The 23,235-nt window shown below is 33.9% G+C and overlaps 1 protein-coding gene across 2 annotated transcripts in view; it reads left to right on the top strand.

Moving 5' to 3' along the window:
- Tmx3 (thioredoxin related transmembrane protein 3) overlaps positions 1-23,235 on the top strand; it is a 36,525-nt gene that overhangs the window by 5,147 nt on the left and 8,143 nt on the right. The window contains exons 4-13 of one of the 2 annotated variants that reach the window (XM_038331590.1): positions 1,204-1,327; positions 7,433-7,478; positions 8,684-8,764; positions 11,619-11,718; positions 12,367-12,444; positions 15,211-15,277; positions 19,070-19,168; positions 21,227-21,284; positions 21,424-21,477; positions 22,626-22,682. In XM_038331590.1, coding sequence (XP_038187518.1) covers positions 1,204-1,327; positions 7,433-7,478; positions 8,684-8,764; positions 11,619-11,718; positions 12,367-12,444; positions 15,211-15,277; positions 19,070-19,168; positions 21,227-21,284; positions 21,424-21,477; positions 22,626-22,682 — 764 coding nt within the window. The remainder of the gene's footprint in view (positions 1-1,203; positions 1,328-7,432; positions 7,479-8,683; positions 8,765-11,618; positions 11,719-12,366; positions 12,445-15,210; positions 15,278-19,069; positions 19,169-21,226; positions 21,285-21,423; positions 21,478-22,625; positions 22,683-23,235) is intronic. The other variant, XM_038331591.1, reaches the window with a different exon arrangement.

The following is a 23,235-nucleotide window of genomic DNA, read 5'->3' on the forward strand; positions in this document are numbered from 1 at the left end:
GAGGAGGAGGAGGAGGAGGAGGAGGAGGAGGAGGAGGAGGAGGAGGAGGAGGAGGAGGAGGAGGAGGAGGAGGAGGAGGAGGAGGAGGAGGAGGAGGAGGAGGAGGAGGAGGAGGAGGAGGAGGAGGAGGAGGAGGAGGAGGAGGAGGAGGAGGAGACGATGATGTGCATGGCAAGCTCTTTACCCTCTCAGCTATATTCCTACCCCTACTTTCAAGAATCTGGCAAAGGAATTTATTTTTGATCAAATTCTGGGAGTAAGGTCACTCTGGGAGGAAGCTGGGGCCATTTCTTACAATGAAATTGTAGATTATATCTTAAGGAGATTACTTTATGATTTCTGTATAGACTTCACCCTTGTTTCTTCATTTTTTAAGAGAATGAGTTATAATAATATACAGTAATGCCAAACATGCTTTCATCCCAATACTGAGCAAAATTAAGTTTGAGTGTTTGCTTTAACATGTGTCAGGGGGAAAAGTATAGCCCACAAAGTGGGACAAGAGAGCAGAGTTGATGATTGTTGCGAATGGAAAATAGAGCCTGAGACTCTTCTGCTTGAGTCTTCCTCCTTTTAGTTATGTTTAAACATTTCCATGGAATCACCTTTAAAAATAAGTATCATTTAATGAAAATACAAAAATATTGTGTTAATACCATATAACCAGAGTACCTAATTAAATTCTGTTTGATTCTGAAATGTGAAGTGGTTGTAATCAAACTGACTTGTCCCTGTGTCAAATCTCTCAATGATCATGAAAAATCCTGCCAGTGAAAATAGTAGGACTCAGCAAATTTATCTACCTCTGTGTTAATTTTTTGTACTAGAAACAGATGTTTTCCATGAACACAGGTTGCATGTTGTATGGTGCATACATGTTTATTTAGTAGTTTTATCTTATGTAGAATGTAAACACATTTGCACAAAATTAAAGACTTTAAATCAACCATGATTCTATTCTAAATAGGTATCAATAGTCAATTAAAATGAAATTAAAATATTAGTTTTGAGGTATGCCCTAAGAGGTAAGTGATCTAGATTCATGTGTTTTTTTTTTTTTTTATTTTGTTATATTGCAACTTAAAAAAACTATCTTGTCGGAAACAGATTAGTATTAGATTGCTTAAATAAATTCTTTGAATATTAAGGTTGCATTTCATAGTGGTACAAGATTTTAGTGTGTTTTTTTTTCTTTTTGTATAGTTTTATGCACCCTGGTGTGGCCATTGTAAAAAACTGGAACCAATTTGGAATGAAGTTGGACTTGAAATGAAAAGCATTGGTTCTCCAGTTAAAGTTGGAAAAATGGATGCTACTTCCTACTCTAGTAAGCTCATAGTTAATTATTTTGTTGTTCTATTAATGGAAATATTTTAATTATAACATTCAGGGTAAGTAGAGAAGATGCTTTATCATGGAAAGTTATCTTAATAAGTTAAGACTGTATACTTAGAGTTAAACAAAATTACCATTAAAATTTTAATACACTGTATGTGCTAATCTTAAGCATAACATAGATATGCAAGTCATTGTTTGCTCCTAGTTGAGTCTACATTGATAATGTTATAGGAGGCAACTACATTATATGGAAATAACTAGGTACTTAAAGGATGAGTTGAGTTAGAAAAAATATAAATGAAGATTAGAAAGGTACTGAAAGTGGAAAATGAAATTAGTGAGTTGGCACACAGAGCTGAATGATGCTGAGTCGAGTGCATGGCACCTCAGAGGCCAAATTTGCTCTGGTGATTAGTTTTGTGAATAGCATTATTGAACTATTGCCACAGTCCTTTGTGTATTATTATCTAGACTTTCTTCATGTTCCATTATCAAAACTGAATTGTGACAAAACTACATATCCCCATAACCTAAAATGTTTGCTATCTACCATTTCAGAAAATCTTTACTAGCAAGTGTCTTAAGGGAGGAAATGATAAAAGAAGAAGTTAAGTTTACAGAAGTATGGGATGTCATATCAATTTGGAAAGAGTATAGCTTCAGAGAAAGTAATACTGCTTTTGTTTCTGGTACTGGAAATGCTTCTAAAGGCCCTAAACTTTGGCTGTGTTATTTCTTTTACTGGCTGTTTTGAAGTTTGAATGATGTGGCATATGTTAAATCCTTCATATTCAATAAGATTGTTTTCCCTGTCTTTTACTTCTGAAAGTAGAAGTATGCTATGTGGCAATATACCACAATACAGTCTTTAAAACAAAACAAAAATGGGACAGTATTCCTCCTCAGTCTCCCAAGTACTAGGATTACAAGTATTAACCAACACATCCTGCTATTTATTGTGCTTTTTTTCTTTTTGTGGGAAGCTAAGTATATGTTCTAGGTTGTACTTTAGATCAAGACAGACCCATGTTTTTTAATTTCAACTCTTATGCCCTAGTTTATGGCTTTGGGTAGGCTACTTAACCAAGTTTTAGTTATTGAATCTGTAAGGGACTAATAATCTTAAAGGTGGAGATAATTGTATAATGTTTCATACTTAAAACCCCTTGGTGCAATGGCTAGTACATACAGATTGTACCATATTGTTAAGAGTTTTCCAGGTGAGAAAGTGTTATACATTTTATCATTTGTCAACTGGGAGAGAATATACTTTAGGGAAAGCAAATGACTTGGTAAAAATGTTTTGGGCTGAAACTTATAAGATCAAAGAGAATAACAATACATACAGAAAGATTATCTATGTGAGCTTTCATATTTATTCTGTGTAGGATGCTAGGAGCTCAGAATTGAATGACAACAGCAGAACTGTGAAAATTTTATGGTAGTAAATGTATGGTAGTAAAATATGGTAGAAAAATGCTGGTAGTCATTTTCAAGGCTGAAGTTACAGGTGGGATAGATTGCCATTGTAATCCTTAGTATACTTTGTTAAAAATGAGGCCGCTTGTTGGTTCCTGGATGCTGAGTCCTGAAATAATCACACAGAGACTATATTATTTAAATCACTGCTTGGTCTATTAGCTCTAGCTTCTTATTGGCTAACTCTTACATCTTAATTTAAACCATTTCTAGTAATCTGTGTATTGCCACATGGCTGTGGCTTACCAAAGTCTTTATCCCAGCATCAGTTTCCTTTTCCCTGCCTACCTAAATTCTGCCCTATCCGGCCGAGCCAGTTTCTTTATTCATTAACCAATAAAAGCAACACATAAACAGAAAGACCTCCCACACCAGTACTTGCTGAGCTGTATATCTCCACTGCTGTATGGCAAAGTATATTGTTTAGTTTTTTGTTTATGTTCAAGATGTCAGCTAGCCTAAGTTGGCAATCTTTCGATGTTAATTAATCAGTGATCGAGAATGTAGTTGAGTTGTTAGAGCTGGAATTCCTGACTGAGATAAGATGACTGACAGACCACTGTTGAGGAGAGGGAAAATGTTTGGGCTAGTATGTTTGGATTAGTTTTTAACTGTATTAGAAGAAGGAGTTGTAGAGATGGCTCTGGTTGAGAACACTTGCTACAGTTATAGAGGACCTGGATTTGGTTCCCAGCACACATATGTGACTTACTACCATCCCTAACTTGAGCTTCAGAGACTCTGACAGCATCCTCCTATCCCCGAAAGCATTGTACACATATGGTACATAAAAGCATCCATATTGTGATATATTGTGCACATTCATACATGAAGGCAAAACACAAAATAAAATAAAATAAATAAATCTAAAAGGAAAATAATGTTAAAGAAGTTTTTACATTCAGTGATTACCAACTGTGACTAGTCACATCTTTATTATATCCGCAGCCATGCATATTTACTCATCACACATATTTATTTATGGATATACTCATTCACTTAATCAGATATCATTTTCTATCTATTTATGAACCCACATTCCATTCTTTAGAGATTATTGAAAAGCTAGCAAGTTTCACTTGGCCAGGAAATACTTACAGCCTATTAGAGAGAGAAGAAGAAATAAATTATTAAGTGCCAAAAAGTCTGGAAAAATGGCAGATTCATTGACCACTTGAATCATTTAGTGGAAAATAGAATAGCTATATTTAAAAAGTTTCTGGGAAAACACATACATATAATGTATATAATGCATTTAAACTGGAAATATCATAAAGATAAACTGTGGTACCTCAGTGATATTTACATTAACTCAAAGCTTGCAGTGTCTGATCCCTGATATTTAAGTTTTGTATTCATTAAGTGACCCTATTAAAGAAGTTCTGAGATTAGAAAAAATAACCAAAATAAATGCTAGAGATGTTCCTCAATGGTAAAGCACTTCCTTGGGATGTATAAAACCAAAAAGTTTGGTTATTGATCAGGTGAAAAAATGTTTTATTTACTATGAATTTGTTATAGTTTTCTTTAAAGCCACTCTGTGTTGAAACATTTTAATTTCATAGATGTTGTGATTGTTGCAATTTATATTTCTTGTTCTCATAGCTTTGTTATGTAGAGGTAGCCATACAAGGAACAAACGTACACACACATACACACACACACACACACACACATATAAAACATATCATCTTAGGTAAACCATGTTACTTTGGAAAGGGAAAAGTGAACATCATACATATCACCTGCCAAGTATATCATCAACTCTTTATACACCTTTTGTACTATATTTTGTGGATATAGACCAATGAACTCTCCACTCTTACCTTTCAACTTCAAGCCCAATCTGAACAGTAATTCATTTTTGTGAATCCTGTTGCTATTTGAATAGACCAAATGTAGTCTATTACAGAAGTCATTCTTTCATAGAAAAGTTGCAAAGCCAGCATTCATTTACCTAGAAGATAACTTAATGAGTGTTCACCATATGCTGACACATGTCAGGCACATTCTAGACATTGGTAAAATACCACTGAGCAAAAGAGAAACTGTGAGTTCTCATGGAACATAAACTATTTAGAAGAGAAACAATAACAAATAAAGTTTTTTTTTTTTTTTTTTCAGTAAATGCACAGTCTCTACTGTGCTGGGCACAAAAAGAATGTTACCTTTTTAGTATGTTGAAAACCATTGATAAGTAGTCATAAACACTGTCTAGAGATTATAAGCAATTTTGTCTTATACTGACAGGTTTGTCTTCCTTAAATACTTCATGATTTTAAATAGAAACATTTTAATGGAATTTAGAGTTAAATTTGGAAAACAATTTTTTTCAAGCCACGTATACATATTATTCTATCTTGCCTGTAGAATAATAAATATTATGCTATTTCTTAGATAATTTCTCCTGTTCACATTAGAGAGTTGTGTTTCTAAGAATTTGATCTGCAAGCTTTCCATTTGTGTTAAGATTATCTGAGGGGGCTGGAGAGAGGGCTCAGAAGTTAAGAGCACTGGCTGCTCTTCAGAGGTTTCCAGCAACCAGATGGTGACTCACAACCATCTATGAGATCTGGTGCCCTCTTCTGGCAGGCAGGCATACATGCAGACAGAACATTGTATACATAATAAATAAAGTAGTTAATTAAAAAAAAAGATTTTCTGAGTATTCACTGTCAGTTTTGAGTTCAGAGACCACACTATCCTATTATGAAAACCTTTCAGATTTGGTTAGGAGAATAATTTTGCAGGCATTTCACATACTTTTATTGCAGAACTTAAGTTGAGGAACTATAAAGTAGAATATTTTGGTAATTAGTTACATAGTTTGGGTTTGATTTCAGAGAGGACCATTCAAAACAGTCAACTATAGAAAAATTGTCTAAGATTGTCTTGACAGTATCCTACTCTCAGCTGTGTAATTGTGGCAGAAACAAATGTCATCAGGCTCAGTAAAACAAATCCCAATGTATAGAACTTTTGAACAGGAATTTTGAAATAGTATGATTTATTTTTCTGTGTTGAAATTATAACAAATATTTTTGTTGCCATTTTAATTAATAATTAGTCAACCAAATTTTATAACATCTACACATACACAGAGATCTGTTCATCCAGGGATGAATACTAAGAATATTTCTCATTTGGAAGTTAAATCATATAGTTTGCCCTATCATAGTGAGTTTATATCTATTCTTGAGCCCCTAAAACTCTGCTTACTCTCTGCTTACTATATAGCCTTGTTATACAGTCAGGATCCTCTGCATCACTGGCATGGATAAGCTTTCATTGGTATTTGACCAGCACCATTCCAATTTTTTGTTCTTGTTAAAGGATTAGTTTTGCAAATTTCCTTTCTAGATCACAAATTCTTTTTAATCTGTGACTGTAAATGATGGTTTTTCAAACTTGTATTATTGACATTTTGGGCCAGCTATTTCTATTTTGGGGGAGGGTGGTTTTGTTGTTGTTTGTGCTATACAAGTTGTTTTCCATGTATTTTTGGAATTTTTAGCAGCACCATATCTCTGACTTCTTCTCTAGATTAAAGAAAAGTTCCTACACATCCCAGTTCTTCATCCTATGCCCTTATGTAAATTAAAAGCTTCTTTACTTTCCGAAGAGTCACTGTTTGTGCCCGTTTCATGTTGGTCATACAGTGACAAGAAGTATGAAAAAATAGTAATTTTTTTAGCTAATTCTACCCCCCTTTCCAGTTCATAGATATTAACAGAAGGTAAATAAACAAGATGAAAAAAATAATCTCACATGTCAAAATTAGAGGCCAAGTTAGGCCCAGAAAACACGGTGACCACAAACAGCTTCTATGAAGAGATTAATAACAAGTTTGTATGTGAATCATTTTTCTTTAGTGTTAGAAGAGAAGCAAGTCTATCAGACTGAGTTTCTAGTTCACTCTTGCCTCCTAATTGATATTTTCACTAAAACAAGATTCCAAGTGTTCAGAAGTTATGTTTTATCTGAGATTGGACAATTTTTTCCTCACACAAAATTATTCTGAGCTACATTTAAAGGATTTTAAAGCCAGTTACAATATTCCATCTCAGTATATATTAGCATGTACTGTAATGTGAAATTAGATATCACTTAGTAATGAGTTCAAGATCAGGGGTCAGGACTAGATCTTCAGTTGTGGAGTTCCGTGTGTTAGAAATTTTCCTATGTTTGTCTTCATTTAAAAATCCTTCTGCACACTTCATCTCATGAGTCTTTAGAATTTTAATGTGTGTGTGTGTGTGTGTGTGTGTGTGTGTGTATGTTTGTGTGTATGAGTGTATCTATGTATGGGAAATATAGATCATGAAACTGGGAGAGGGACCATGAGAGGAAAAGAAAGTAAGCGAAGAGGGAGAAGGGCAAAGTGTAATTATTGTTTTGATAGTCACTTTTTATCTTTTCAAAGTAATTTCTGAAGTTCATATGTGAGATTATTAACTAATTATAATAAATTTTCATGTTTTTTCTAAGATTTTAATACTTAAAAACATTCACTTGGGTTTATGTGAATGCACTTTTTTTTAAGTAACAGGCTTATGTTACCTACTTTTCTCGGTTTAAAAAAAACTTAGAAATATTTATTCTTTTCCTTATCAAGGCATTGCTTCAGAATTTGGAGTTCGAGGTTATCCAACAATTAAGCTGTAAGTTGAGTGTTGTATGTTTATGTGTATATTTTAAATAGTTTACTTTTTTTACAATTTATTTATTCTAGTACTTTCTTTGGAGGTTGTAGGTTTATGTTTTTAAACCAAGTGTGTGATCAAAGGTGAGAGGCTCTATATGCGTGTGAGGTGTAGAGCAAAGTCAGTAACTGTATTCTGAGTGCTCTCTGTATATTATGCATTTACAGAACGAGGTATACATTCATAAATTATGAAAGGTCTCCTGAAGGACCACATTCTATGTTCTGCTTTGCATCCGTTAATCACATGTAACAGATTTCATTCTTGTGTATTTAAAGAGACTTTCTTCATCAGAGAAAAAAGAAATCAAGAAAAGGAAAATTGATAGATGTTAATTTTAATATATGAGTATTTATCAAGTCTCATAGAAAATTTAAGTTGGAAAAATGATATGGTGATTCTAAAGGGAATTGTTTTATAATGATTTTGCTACATTTTCCTTTTCATTGCTACATTTTGCTATTTTCATTGACCTTATTTGGCACTATGAGTAGCTAAACTTTCTTTTGAAAGTTATATTTTTAAGTAAGCTAGCTTCCCCCAGTACTTTAAAACCCCAGATTTTACAATTTTAAGTAAGTATATTATTCTGGGTTTTTATATTGATATTTTTTCTTTGTTCTTGAAAATGTTACACTTCTATTGCAGTGTGTTAATGATCTTTTCTCTTTGTTATTAGGAGTTCTGTTTTTGCTTATTAGTTGTTTTATTTCTGTACAGGTGATTAGATATGAATTTATTTATTAACTGATTTCTTGGAAGATAATCTATGTTTTAGGAAAGCTATTTTTATGTCTGAGTCATGATGGATATTGGAGAGTTTATCAAGTAACTTGTATTATATTGGTGAAAATGAGCTTAGCTACCACTCTAGTTCCTAGTCCTTTTTTTTAACCACTTGATCGAGAGTCTAATTAAGATTACTCTGACTTAAGCCCTTTACTAAAAATGTGCAAATTACTCACTTTTTTAGACAGTGTGAGTGAAGTATATTCTTATGCATCTTAAGGTGCTGTTTATCAAAAGACAGTTGCATACTCTGTTTTACACAAGTGTGCTTCTTGTATAACATTTTATGCATTTTAAGTTTATATTTCAATAAAGCATGATTGAGATTAAATATGAAGAAAGTTAATTTCCAATTTTTATCTTTTATTTTTAAGATTAAAGGGGGACTTGGCATATAATTACAGAGGACCACGGACTAAAGATGATATCATTGAGTTTGCCCACAGAGTGTCTGGGTAAGCTGAAAACCTTTACTATATGATTTTAATATTTGAAAGAAAATATATTTTAGTAGACCACATTGGAATACATATTTTAGATATGAAATGTGTTGTATACATGTATGAAACAACCTAAGTTTTATAGCATATGCAGTGAAATTCTGTAAGAATATATCATATTTTGTAATATATGTTAATTTTGTGTTTAAGGCTATTTTATGTTTAAAAGAATCTTTTTTCCTTCAGTGAATTTTAATACATTCTCAAATTTTTTATTATATAGCAGGGTTTTTTTTTATTTATAAAAGACACCCTAAACTCACCCCTGACCCCACCCTCAAGGGATGCTCGAGCTGTGCCTAGTACCAGATCATATGAATGTGCTCTATTTCTTTCTCTCAAAATATCTTGTACTTTTAGCTTTTTACTTAAAAAGAAGCACTTGAATTCCTTTCTTTAGTATCTGTATTTCCAGTATCACTAACTTCTGTACTTTGGGTCCTTTGTTAAACAAAGTAAGAATTATTGCCGGGCAGTGGTGGCGCACGCCTTTAATCCCAGCACTCGGGAGGCAGAGGCAGGCGGATCTCTGTGAGTTCGAGACCAGCCTGGTCTACAAGAGCTAGCTCCAGGACAGGCTCTAAAGCAGCAGAGAAACCCTGTCTCGAAAAACCAAAAAAAAAAAAAAAAAAAAAAGAATTATTTGTACTTAACTTCTACAGTTCCTTCATAAGTCAGTCTGGTGACTCAAGGCTATAGAATTGCTAATGGGCAGGTCGTGTATACACCATGCATACACTGATCAAAGAGATGATTCACTGGCTTTCTATGAACCTTTGAGGGAAAATAGTATAGAGTAGGGTTTCATAATACTCAGAGCAGTGCACAATTTAACTTATGGACTGTTTCCTGTGAAAGATCGTATTTAGTATTATCAGACCACAGTTGCTAAGGGTAATTGGAAACATGGGAAATGAAATGGGGAGGATTACTCTAACAATTTTTGAATCTTAACTTTTAAATATATTTTTCTTATGTAGTATTGCCTTATATAAACTTTTATTTCTTTTTCTCTAATTTCAGAGTCTTAAGAGAAGCCCAGAATGTTCTTGTTCTGATAGTCTTGGGATTCTATCCCTAGTTTGTGGTTCTGAAAATATTTTTTAGATTTACCTAAATTAATTTTTTTTTACCAACCCATTTTTTATACCGTCTGCAAAGTAATCTGACAGTATGTGTTTATCAGATGATATAGTTAGAACCCAGTGAGCCATTTGCATTGAATGACAGATATTTGACCTATTGCTGGTCAGGAAGTAAATCGTTTCATAAGCAATTCTTACTAATTTAAAAATGATTCTTTTTTTAAAAAAAAGTCTATATCTTATAGAGAATATCAGTGTTTATAATTATATTTATTATATGTGTGTATCTCTTTTGAAGCTTATTTGTCATGATTAATCTATATTGCCTTTAAAGTTCTAGGCACTTACATATTACTTGAGAAGATAAATTATAAATAGCTTTAAGTTAAAACATGATAGTTTGTTGTATAAAATGATGCCTCAAAATATCTGTATAAATGCACAGAATTAGGAATAATCTGTGTTAAAATTTGTGATGCTTATATGTGTAATTTCCATTGTATTTTCTCATTGTGATTGCATATTTCTCTTCATTTACTTTGTGAATAAATTTTGAAATGGTTTTGTTGGAGATGAGTACTAGTGGGAGGCACTTGAAACCCCCATGACTTCAGGTAGCTTTATGTTTTTAGTTATGTTAACTTTTCTTTAACCCTAAAAAAGGAATTCTCCTGTTGTGCTGTGGAGTAAGGGAGATTTCGTGGCTCGGTTCTAATGTTGCGTCACTTACTGGTTAATTATGAAAGATTAAGGCATAAGCTAGGGAGAGAGTGATGCAATAACCTTAAGAGCTGTGTGTTTGGAGAGTGTTTGCCTTTGCAAAACGGTTCTGTTCATTTTGTAAGTTTTGAGTACTGAAAGTATGATAATCTATGCCATATTTAAAAGAAAAAAAGCATTTATTCATTTCCTAACTGTATTTTATAAGTGATATGTTTTATAATACTCTTTAGTATTGATGTATTCCTTTTTTAAATGACTATGATAAATTCCATAGAAATATTGTCTCTTTGTACTATTGTATAATTATTCCTACATTTTATTTTTCTGAAAATAACTAATAATAATATAAATTGGAAGCTTGGGTCTTTGACCTCCATAGGGTACTTAAGAAGTATATAACATTTAGATTGAATCTTATTATATAAATTTTAATTCTCTTTATTTTGTTTTGGTTTTTGAGACAAGGTTTCTCTTGTAACTTTGGAGTCTGTCCTGAAACTCTCTTTCTCTGGAGACCAGATTGACCTTAAACACACATAAATCCACCTGCCTCTGCCTCCCAAATTCTGGGATTAAAGACTTGCACTACCACCACCTGGCTAATTTTAGCTCTTGTTGACTCCTGGGATACTGTTTCATAATCTGATTCTTTAAATATGCTTTTGAAAAGGAAATTTTTTTTAAGGTGAATTGTCTTGCTTTTAGTCAAGGTCTGTAAATGAATAATCATTGTGTCTCACTAATCAGAAATATGATTGATGTTTTCTAAAGAGATATATTTGAAACTGCCAGATTTAATTCTGGGTACTACATAAATTATTATTGTGTATTACACAAGCACCATAGACTGAAATTTTACTTGAGTAGATTTAGGATATACTTAAGTGCAGATAAAACTATATACTTAAGTGCTAACACTATAAACCTTATCAGCTATCACATAAATGGAATGAATTGTGCACTGTCTTTAGTTCATACCCATTTGTTTTCTTTTCAAATAGAGCTCTGATTCGGCCACTTCCAAGTCAACAAATGTTCGACCATGTACAGAAGAGGCATCGGGTATTTTTTGTTTATATTGGTGGAGAATCACCCTTGAAAGTATGAAGTTATCTTTTTTTCCACCTAAGCATACATATTGTAATTTCATTTACTGTACAGCTATGATTTTACAAAAACTTGAAAGCAAAATATTTTAGCTTATCTAAATATTTTTCACAATGAAAATACTTTCTTTAATCTCCCTTATTAAATTTGCCATTATGAAATTGAGGTAAGTGAAAAATTTGAATAAATATTCCCTGCCATAGTAATTTTTATGTAACTAACCTCATTATTTAATTTTAACATTTTTAAACACTTAAAGTGAAAGACTGGAACTGCAGTGAAATGGTACCTTTGTAAAACAAAACACTGTGCCTGTTTCCTTAATGTATATGTATTTCTGCATACCTTCCCTACTATCATCACCATCATCATTATTCATCATTGTTAATCTGTTAATAACCTGAATCGACTTTGTGTTATAATTTATCAGTTCTCTTTGACGGGGAGGGTAGGAGCACTTAGTTGCTGTGATTGTTTGTGGTCACAACAGTGTATTTTGTTTGGTTATATTTTCTCCTTTCACTGAAAGGTGACATGGTAGAAAATTCTTATACTGCTTATAAATAGCTTTAGTTGTTAAATGAGAACCAAATTTTGATCTTTGATATTCAAGATATCATTTTTCTGTTTGTATTATCATAGGAGAAATACATAGATGCTGCATCAGAATTAATTGTATATACATACTTCTTTTCTGCCTCAGAAGATGTGGTTCCTGAGGTAATATCTGGTTTAATGACAAAAAATTACTCATAAGAATTATTATTTGATTTTACGTATGTGATTTATACATAATGTTGTAGGAAAAGAGAAAAATTTTTACTATTGATGTCACACTATTTATAATTCACGAGCCAGTACATCCACAATCATGGCACATAGAGACTGTCGTGATTTAGTAACTTTTTTCGCTATGAAATAACTGGTGAGCAGTGATATACATCAAACTCTAAAGATGCTTGTAAGTATCCTGCAAATACAGTCTTTTCCTGACCTTTCAAACACTGTAGTAAATAAATATTACAGAAACAAATTTTCATTGATGCTACCAAAGTAAATAGGTAGTTTGAGAGTTGGAATAGGTAGGGATGGACAACTTTTCTGCATTTCTTTGTCCAAAAACTAAAGGCAGGAAGAAAAGAAGAGAGGGAGGTCTATCTGAGTAGAAAATATTTGAACTGAAAACTGCCTGATGTGAAAGAGCCTCACACAGATCTATGAACAGAATATATCAGAAACAAGTAAGACAAATGCCCAAGACAAGAACATGCCCTGCCTATCTGAGGAACAATGCAGTAGCCAGTACTGTGAGAAGGGAATAGAAGCAAGCAGAAAACAGTTGCTGTCTTGAGCATCATATTGTGTATAATGAAGTTGAAGTTCATTTGAAAATACTAAGATCACAATGAATTGAACAAGTGTGAAAGTAGGTCCAGAGATCAGTTGACCTTTGAGCTTGAGAGTCAATAAGAAAGCAGGGGAATATGAAATACCTTAAGAGTGTTCACCTAAGCTCGGCGGTGGTGGCGCACGCCTTTAATCCCAGCACTCGGGAGGCAGAGGCAGGCGGATCTCTGAGTTCGAGGCCAGCCTGGTCTACAAGAGCTAATTCCAGGACAGGCTCTAGAAACTACAGGGAAACCCTGTCTTGAAAAAAACCAAAAAAAAAAAAAAAAAGAGTGTTCACCTAATACAGTGCTTCTCAAACTTCCTAATACTACAACCCTCATGTTATAGTAACACCCAACCATAAAATCATTTTCCTTTCTTTCTTTCTTTCTTTCTTTCTTTCTTTCTTTCTTTCTTTCTTTCTTTCTTTATTATGTATGCAATATTCTTTCTGTATGTATGTCTGCAGACCAGAAGAGGGCACCAGACCTCATTACAGATGGTTGTGAGCCACCATGTGGTTGCCGGGAATTGAACTCAGGACCTTTGGAAGGCAGGCAATGCTCTTAACCACTGAGCCATCTCTCCAGCCCCCATAAAATCATTTTCATTGCTACTTCATAACTACTTTTACTACTGTTATGAATTGTAATGTATATATCAGAAATGAAGAATATCTGATATGCTACCCCTGTGAAAGGGCAGTTCGACCACAAAGGGGTTTCAGCCTATAGGCTGTAAGCCACTGGTCTAGTACATATCTTGATTCTTAGATTATAATGGGAATTCAATTTTTTTCAATTTAAATCCACTACAGTTTTTCTAGTTTGTTCTAAGACATGTTTTTTTTCAGAGCAGATCTTGTTCATATCCTTAATTTGAGATTTCTCCTTTGTAGATCTAAGTATTGATGTTAATATTTTACAGTGAGACCCTCCCATTTTGGTATTCAGGTGTATGATTTTTAGCAAATGCAACTAGTTGTATAGCCACTACATCTTTGAAGCTGTAGAATTAGCTGGGCAGAATATTGTACACCTGAAGATAGAAGCAGCAGCTCAAGGCCAACCTGGGCTACATGAAACTTTGTATTTAAAAAACAAAGAAACGAAAAACTAAAAATATAGAGAACAGACCAACTACCCCATGCAATGTGTTAGTGAACATCAAGGAATGTAGGCGACAGATGAATATGTAACTGGATTATCTGCTACAAGTTCTTCACGAAGGACCACTTTATTTCTTTGTAAGGGAATATTGCTTTGTGCTGAAAATAGAACGTTTATATCATTTTTGTGGATGAGTTGCCAAGAGCAAATGTATCTAGTCATGTTTAAGAGCTTTTTCACTACCTAAGGTAGTTCTTTTCATGATGCTTAAATCTTAGTCAAAATGTGTCAAGACCCTTTATTATATGGCCTCTGTGCTGAGATGAAACTGGATTCTTTTATTTATTGTTATTTTTATGTTTCATGTGTTCATGGGCAATTGCTTAGCCAAATTATTTGTCTTCTGATAGTCATAATTTTACCTTGAAATAAATGCAATATAGAAAAAGTACTTTTAGGTGAACTATTGTGAATGACAGTTGTGTTTCAATAGCAGTTTGTAGAGTTCTTCTTTCCTAATGTCATTCATAATAATCATAAGGTTTGTGATTCTAGAATGCTATCATGCTATCCACACACTTTGTGTTTCTAGAATGAGGCAGTCGACTCCCTAGGTAAAGTGGCTGCATATCACATAGCTGGTGAGTGGTGGGGAATGACATCCTTAGGTAGGCGGTTGAAGTGTTGGTCTACTGTTCTGTGCTCCAGAACCCTCCATCTTTTCCAACCCAGGATGCTATCTGTGTTCTTTTTAAACTCTTTAAGAGTAGTCTGATTTTTCTCATATTTTGGGTCAAACAGGATGCTTTCCGGGAGGTACCTAAAACATTCAGACAGAAAAGTTGGCTGAATTTAAGATTATTCTCTTTTTAGTCTTTTGTTGTTGTGTGTATGATTCCTTGTTCTTTTCTTTCCTAGTGCTTTTGAAATTGTAGGTACTAATTGGATTGTTAGTGTTGAAACTTAAACTTGTGATATTTTTCTGCAGTATGTGACACTGAAAGAGATGCCCGCTGTGCTTGTTTTCAAAGATAACACTTACTTTGTTTATGATGGTAAGTTCCAAAGCTTTAACTCATATAAGCCTTTCATAATTGCAACATTGTTACAAGGAGGTGTTTATAAAAGATTTTATGTGCTGCCAGTATCACAGTTCCCAATGGTAGAATAATCTTTTTAACCCTTCAATAGTTTTTCCATTAGTGCACTTTCATCCTTAGTTTCTTTCAGTGATTGTGTGTGTGTGTGTGTGTGTGTGTGTGTGTGTGTGTGTGTGTGTGTGTGCGCGGGCGGGGGGTGTGTGTGTGCGTGTGTGTGTGTGCGCGCAGGGGTGTGTGTGTGCGCGCACGGGGGGGGGGGTATGTGTGTGTAAAATTATTTGCCAGTTTAAGAATAATAGGTATGCAATTTCTATGCAATAAAATGTTAAGACTTGATTTTTAAGAGAGTAATTAACATTTCACCACATACAGATAAAATAAAGCATCCTCAGAAAAATGGAACACTACCTTCTTTAAGTATTTCTCCCCCTCTGTCTGAAAACACTTCCTTAAAGTGAATACTTAATTTCAGCTACATTTTATGTTGATATCACCCATGCATCATAAAAAGAATATTATAATACAACCCTGACACTCAGTAGTATTAAATGGCTAACTGGACCTTGCTGTGTTTGCTTTAGTTTTGTTGTTTCTCTTTTGAAGCATTTCAAAGCAAACCCTAAAGGCATTTTGTCACTATGTTTCATTTTTCTTTTTTTAACAACGTGGGCTATATATTTAGGTAACCACTTTGTTATTGGACCACTAAAGAAAAGTTTTTTCATTGTTTCAGTAAAGGAACATGTTATTTTGATAATTGTCCTGAAAAAACTAAGCATCTCTTGTTTTTGCTGTGTTTAATTGAACTAGCTTTAATTTCTTGATATACAATCATCATTACTGTATATGCTGTTAGTATATAGGAGGTATACTGTGTTAACCTACTTAATGAAGGTCCTACATCACTAGAACATTAAATAAAGAGATTTATACAGTGAAATAGAAAGTAGTTCATAGGCTCATTCATTAAGGGGTTAGTTATTTAATGTTTACAGTTATCACCAAACAGTCAAATGTTTGCTGTCAAAGGCAAACAGCTCAAAATCGTTTCAGGAAGTCCCTGAAACTGACCAGAGTCTCTAGGCCCCTCCCTGCCAGAGTTAAATAAGTAAGCTCCAAAGAAGACTCTAAGACCAGAGAGCTGTCTTGAAGATATTTCGACTAGCTGAGGCACCTGGAAAGGACACTCTTCTTGCTACTGAGCTGTCTGAAGGTCTGAAGGCTGTGCGGTGTGCTCCAGGTTCCAGGCTTTGCAAGCTGTTACCCCTGCTGGGGTGAGTGGGCTTAGGTGATTCTCTAAAAAAAAAAAATAAATAAAAAAAAAAATAAAAGGAACTTGAGAGGAACTTTCATACATAAAAATGAGAGAAAAGACATAACCCATATCTGTGTCTTTACCTTCCTTCTTTTTGATGACAGAACAGCTACTAGAAGTGCTCACTATGTTACTATTTTATGTATTTTTAAAGTAGAGTATTTTCTCTCCCAAGTTAAAATGCTTATTAACAGTATCTAAATTCAGCCTTCTCGTCTCTTTACTCTAGTACTGCTAAGAGGTCCTTAACACAGATACCTTCCTTTTTTACCTTCTTGGAAATTAAAAAAAAAAAGTTATATCTGTTTAGATTTTATATATTCTTTGTACCTGCCTAAGAAAGTTCCCTTCCTTTTGTCTTGCTTCTTTTTTTTGTCAGATGTCTTTTGTGCTTGAGACAGAAGTAGTTTTTTTTTGTTTTGTTTTGTTTTTTTGGTTTTTGGGGTTTTTTTTTTTTTTTTTTTGGTTTTTCGAGACAGGGTTTCCCTGTAGTTTCTAGAGCCTGTCCTGGAGCTAGCTCTTGTAGACTAGGCTGGCCTCGAACTCAGAGATCCGCCTGCCTCTGCCTCCCAAGTGCTGGGATTAAAGGCATGCGCCACCACTGCCCGGCTTGAGACAGTTTCTGCAGGTGTTGCGCATGTCCAGCTTTGTCGCTATTTCACAGACAGCATCTTGAAGTCTTCAGGTGGACAATAGGTTCCATAATGCCTCAGATGTTTACTCTGTTGCTGATTATTTGTGAATCTGGAAGCATTAGGATGCTACAGGTACAGTTTTTCTGAAGAGTTTTAAGTTTATCATATGCAGTCGTTAGGAAATTTGCTCTGGACATGGAATTAAGATTCTTGCACAGTAATTATCTTGTAGTTTTAGGTTTGTTGCAAGGAAGAGGCCGCTTGTTCGTCCCAGCCATCCTGCTAGCTTAGCCCTGCAATAACCACACAGAAATTGTACCAGTTAACTCACTGCTTGCCCCATTAGTTTTATCTCTCATTGGCTAACTCCCACATCTTGATTTAACCCATTTCTATTAATCTGTATATCGCCACGTGACAGTGGCTTACCTGGAAGGATTCTAACCAGTGTCCATCTCAGACAGAGGATCCATGGCTTCTCCCTGACTCTGCTTTCTTCCACCCAGAATTCAGTTCCGTCTTCTCCGCTTACCTAAGTTCTGCACCAACTTCAGGCCAAGGTAGTTTCTTTATCCATTAACCAATGCAAGCAACAGATAGAAAGAAGGCCCTCCTGTTTAAACAGAAAAGAGGAAGATGGGCGGCTGGGGTGAACAAGCAGGCCCCTCCCTACAACATAGGTACAGTTTTCTAATTTCTAAATTCAGCTCCACAAATACTTTTAATTTGACATTTATTTTGTACGTTTGATTGCTTAAAAATAGTTTACTTAGCTATATAATTAGCTATATAAGTGACAGAAAACACACATCTTTCAGTCAGTGGGTACAGTATGTCAAAACACACTAATAGGCGTTTAAAGACTCATACTTTTAATGGTTTTTTCATGTCATTATCATGTTTCCAAAAGTATTTTAGAACTCTATTTTTTTTTTCCCCCGAGACAGGGTTTCTCTGTAGCTTTGGAGCCTGTCCTGGAACTAAATCCAATAAGGATGTAAATTTCCCCCTAAATACCATGTTTCCTGTCAGTATAGGAAAGGAAGTACTTGATGTTGAAATAAAGCTCATGAACTATGTTTTATGTTTGTGTTTAAGTTGTATATATGAGAAAGAATTATAAACTAAGATAAAATCTAAACAATACACATTACCTGCAATCATAGGAACCAGGTAAAACCTTTACCAGGTTGTCATTTTAGGAGCATATGTTTTCACTGGATCAGTCTGTAACTGTCTTTCCAACTTCATTTTTTAAATGAATATTCAGATTATAATAATTTTGCATTTAACTTATGTAACTTTTAAGTTCATAAATGAATTTTCAGCTTTTTACAAAATATATTTAGTTTTGTTTTATGGGATTTTAATTATTTCTCTTATTTGAATTTTTTGTTAATTTTAGTTGGTGCTATAGTAAATAATTGCATTGTTCATGAATCTTTTTCTACATCTGATTAATAGAATAAACTACCTTAGAGCCATCTTGAGATTTTTGTTTTTTTAAATATTTATTTATTTATTATGTATACAATATTCTGTCTGTGTGTATGCCTGAAGGCCAGAAGAGGGCACCAGACCCCATTACAGATGGTTGTGAGCCACCATGTGGTTGCTCGGAATTGAACTCAGCACCTTTGGAAGAGCAGGCAGTGCTCTTAACCTCTGAGCCATCTCTCCAGCCCCATCTTAAGATTTTAAAATAATAATACTGTATTAAATACTTTATTCACATTGCTAAATTGAGACAGTACAGCTATCTGTACTCCAGTATATTTCATTTGCTTTGTTTTCAAGAGTATGAAGATGGGGACCTGTCCTCATGGATCAGCAGGGAGAGGTTTCAGAACTACCTTACCATGGATGGCTTCCTTTTGTATGAACTTGGAGACACAGGTAAAAGCATATGGTTATTCCTTTTTCATTACAAAATTTTTCTTTGATTGAATACTTAATTACTGGTTCTTTTAAAGCTGCATTTCCTAACTAAGGTAGACTTGTTTACTAGGTCTGCTTTTTAAGAATTGAAACTTAGATATCCATACCACATTTATAAGTATATATTCTTAAATGTACTTTCATATAAGAATCAGTGTATTCTCTTTTCTTTTTGGTTTTTCAAGACACGGTTTCTCTGTAGCTTTGGACCTTTCCTGGAACTCACTGTGTAGACCAGGGCGGCCTAGAATGCATAGAGATCTGCCTGTCTCTGCCTCCCAAGTGCTGGAATTAAAAGCATGTGCCACCACTGCCCTGCTGAGGGTTTTTCTAACACCTAATGGTGATGTGCAAAACAAGGAGCCTGGATGTTTAGTAATGAGGGGGGATAAAAACAAACATAAAGCTATGAGTTAAAATGAAGCTTTACCAGCACTTGGGAGGCAGAGGCCTCTGTGAATTCTAGGCCAGTTTGGTCTACAAGAGCTAGTTAACAGGACAGGTTCCATAACTACAGAGAAACCCTGTCTCGAAGAAGAAAAAAAACAGAAGAAGAAGCTTTCTTACAGTTTTCTAAAGTCTCCTTTTACTTGTGAGTAAGAATCAGTCATATTGTTCATTTCTTAAGGTCATAATAGAAAATTACAAATAAAGCAAGAAAATAAATAGAAGTTAACTACACATAAATAGAAAGTTCAAAACTTATAGGACACTTGCATTTTTAGGAGAAAGTGTTGTGTATACTTAGACTAATTTTAAGTGGAATATTTATTTGTTGTACCACACCTATTTCCTCTCACAATTTCATGATCATGGGTTGGAAGAGCAGCTATAAAGAAGAGGCATTTGAAAATTTACACAGAATAAAAACTAAACATGAAATATTTCAAGAAATGGAATAATCCTTATAGACTGATGTTTTCAACAAAAAGATAACAGGGAGTTGAGATTGTATTGTTTAAAGATGTATTATGCAGGGCAAGATTAGGAAAAGCAAAATAATGTAGAATGATGTGCTTTGTTTTGCTTTATACTTAATCTTACATTTGTGTTCTGCCCTTGTGAAATAATACTACAGTATATTTAGGTATATACATTCATTTAACTTCCCTTATAACTCTGAAAAAACTATTGCTTTCCTAAAGTAAATGAGCATTTCCTGAAGCTAAGGTATTTAGCTAGTAAACAGTGGTACCCTATTTTTGTTCTCGCAGTGCTTGGTATAGTGCTAAGAACATAACACCTTCAACCCACACCAGCCCCACCAGAGCACCACTATTCTACCCTTCTGAATATTATCAGTGTGCATATAATGTATGTTTTACTTCTACTTCAGGATCAGTAGTATATCACTCAGTTTGATGCTATGTATCATTTCTGGTAAATGGTGATCCATTGTACTAGAGGAAGTGGCCAGGTAAAAAGCATTTCCTTAATGTTATAAACTATTGCATTTTTAGCACCAACAATTTTTTTCTTCTCTTTTCCTTTTTTTTTTTTTTTGGCTTTTCAAGATGGTTTTTCTGTGTAACAGCCCTACCGTTCCTAGAACTAGCTCTTGTAGACCAGGCTGGATTCAAACCTACAAAGATCTGCCTACCTCCTCCTCCTTAGTGCTGGGATTAAAGGCATGCACTACCAGCACCTGGCTTATTTTTACTAATTTTTTTTTTAAATCAATGTCTTCTTTATGGTATAGCTTTTGACAAAATACTGTGCCAGTCTGTGGATTGTGTAACACATTTTAATAGAGAAATTACTACAAATTTAATATTATTTACTTCATAGGTGAAATTTATCATTTGCAGTTTACTAATCCATTGGTCCAGGCTACAAGCAATATACAATAATATGGTGGCTTAATTATTTTCTAACATGTAAAGGATGATTGGAATTAAAATCTAGAAACATATCCTGATAAATCTCAGTTACAGCAGAAGTAATATTTGACAAGAATATGAATGTGTTATGTCAGCCTCAATTCCAGGAGATGAAAGATATTATTCTTAATTTTAGGAAAGCTTGTGGCCATTGCAGTTATTGATGAGAAAAACACATCACTTGAACATACCAGGTATAGTTGCTTTGAAACATTTAACCTTCAAATATCATTCATGTCTTGCTTTGCCTTTAGATAAAATGACAGATATTATAATGGAATAATTAAACTTTTTTAACTGGGAGGTGACATTTATATATTTGTTCTCTTACAGATTAAAGTCAATTATTCAGGAAGTTGCTAGAGACTTCAGAGACCACTTCCACAGGTATGTGCATGTGTTCTGAAAGTTGTCTTTGTTAGAAATGTTGTCTTTGTGTAACTTGGTGTCACAGTAAAATAAATCTAAAACAGTACGATATATTGAGTAACCCTTATCTCTGAAATTTAAATTTGAAATCTGAGATGCTCTGAGGTCTACATACATGAGCTTTGATATGACAATAAATAGAAAATTTCACAGCTACCCTCACATGGTAGTGATCAGAGCACTGAGTCACCTTTAAAGAATTTTATGAAATTCCTTCAGGATACATGTATAAGGTTTATATAGGAGAAAAAAATTAATTCTGTACTTAACATTTTGGTCCCTGCCCTAGGGAACTCATTGTTTATGTGCAAATATTCCAAACCATGAAAACTTTCAGAAATGTGAAGCACTTCTAGCCCCAAGCTTTCCAGAAAAGAGAGTTCATCTCACACTTAGAAAGGTGAATCAATAATTGTAGTAAATGACTAGGAGCTTCAGATCAACATGAAGATAAATCTTTGTCACATCTTACAAGTTAGAGAAGCTGTGCCCAGTCATTTATAATTATTTCCATTTCTGCTTCCTGTGAGTATTTGACATGTGTTTTATGGAAGGAAAATATGCCCATAGACTTGCAAATATGAAACAATTCAAATTAGCAGTCACATGTCAGGTAGATGATTAAAACAAATATTCAAATTAAGAAAATGTAAAAATTTACTTAGAAATGAGAATTTTCGCTGTGCCAGATTTTTGTGTTTGTTGCTGTCTCTAGTACAGAAATAGAAACTTGCATGATTCATTATTTTCTTCGTATTTCAAACCTACTGAAAGTTCATTGTGTAGTTCTAATGGTACATGAGACCTCATCTGGAGTGATCCTATTTCATGGTAAATCAGCTTTCCTTAACTACATTTTAAGAGCACATTTTCTTTCCCTGCCTTTTAAACATGTATAATGAGATGAAATATCTTAGGGTTTGTTGTTACTGCTCACGTACTTATCAAACCACAGTAACATAAACTTTATGTGCATATCCCAGGGATTTCCCTGTTCAGTATTTAAAGTTTATGAGCTTACCAAATTCTCATTGTGTTGTGTACCTTTTTTTTAAATCTAATATTGTCTTCTTTCTTTTCTCTCTATTATTGCTGGTATCTTATAGAAATTTTCAGTTTGGCCATATGGATGGAAATGACTATATAAATACTTTGCTGATGGAGTAAGTAAAATGTTAATGGTTTTACTAGCAGTTTTTCCACTTTGGTATTTCTGATTTTGAGAGAATGGAAAAGACTTAATGGGAAAAACATGCCCCACCACTAAAAAAAAAATCCACATCATTTTCTGATGATGACATTCTCCCATTAAATGTCTTATTTTGGTTTATAAATCCCTAATTTTGAATTTATTGAGATTCAATTTTAGCCTTACTATGAAAGATTATTTCCCACTTCAACATTATAACTTATAGCATTATCAGATTATTCTACATTATGTATATTTGTGGGTTTTATAATATACACATTAATAATTTTAATAGGTAATTATGGGTTGGTAAAGTTGTTCATTGGGTAGAGGCACTGGCACACAAGCCTGAGAACTTGAGTTTGATCCCAGTGTACCACAAGGTAGCAGGAGAGACCCCATCTGTGAGTTGGTGGCTGACATCCACATGCAATTATTGAAGGTACACGAAGTATTTGACACTAGTATTTTTTTCAGTTTTAAAAGTTCATTGGTACATTCATATGTTTCTAAAATAAATTTTATTT

The sequence above is a fragment of the Arvicola amphibius genome, chromosome 5, assembly GCF_903992535.2.
Source record: "Arvicola amphibius chromosome 5, mArvAmp1.2, whole genome shotgun sequence".
Lineage (NCBI taxonomy): Eukaryota > Metazoa > Chordata > Mammalia > Rodentia > Cricetidae > Arvicola > Arvicola amphibius.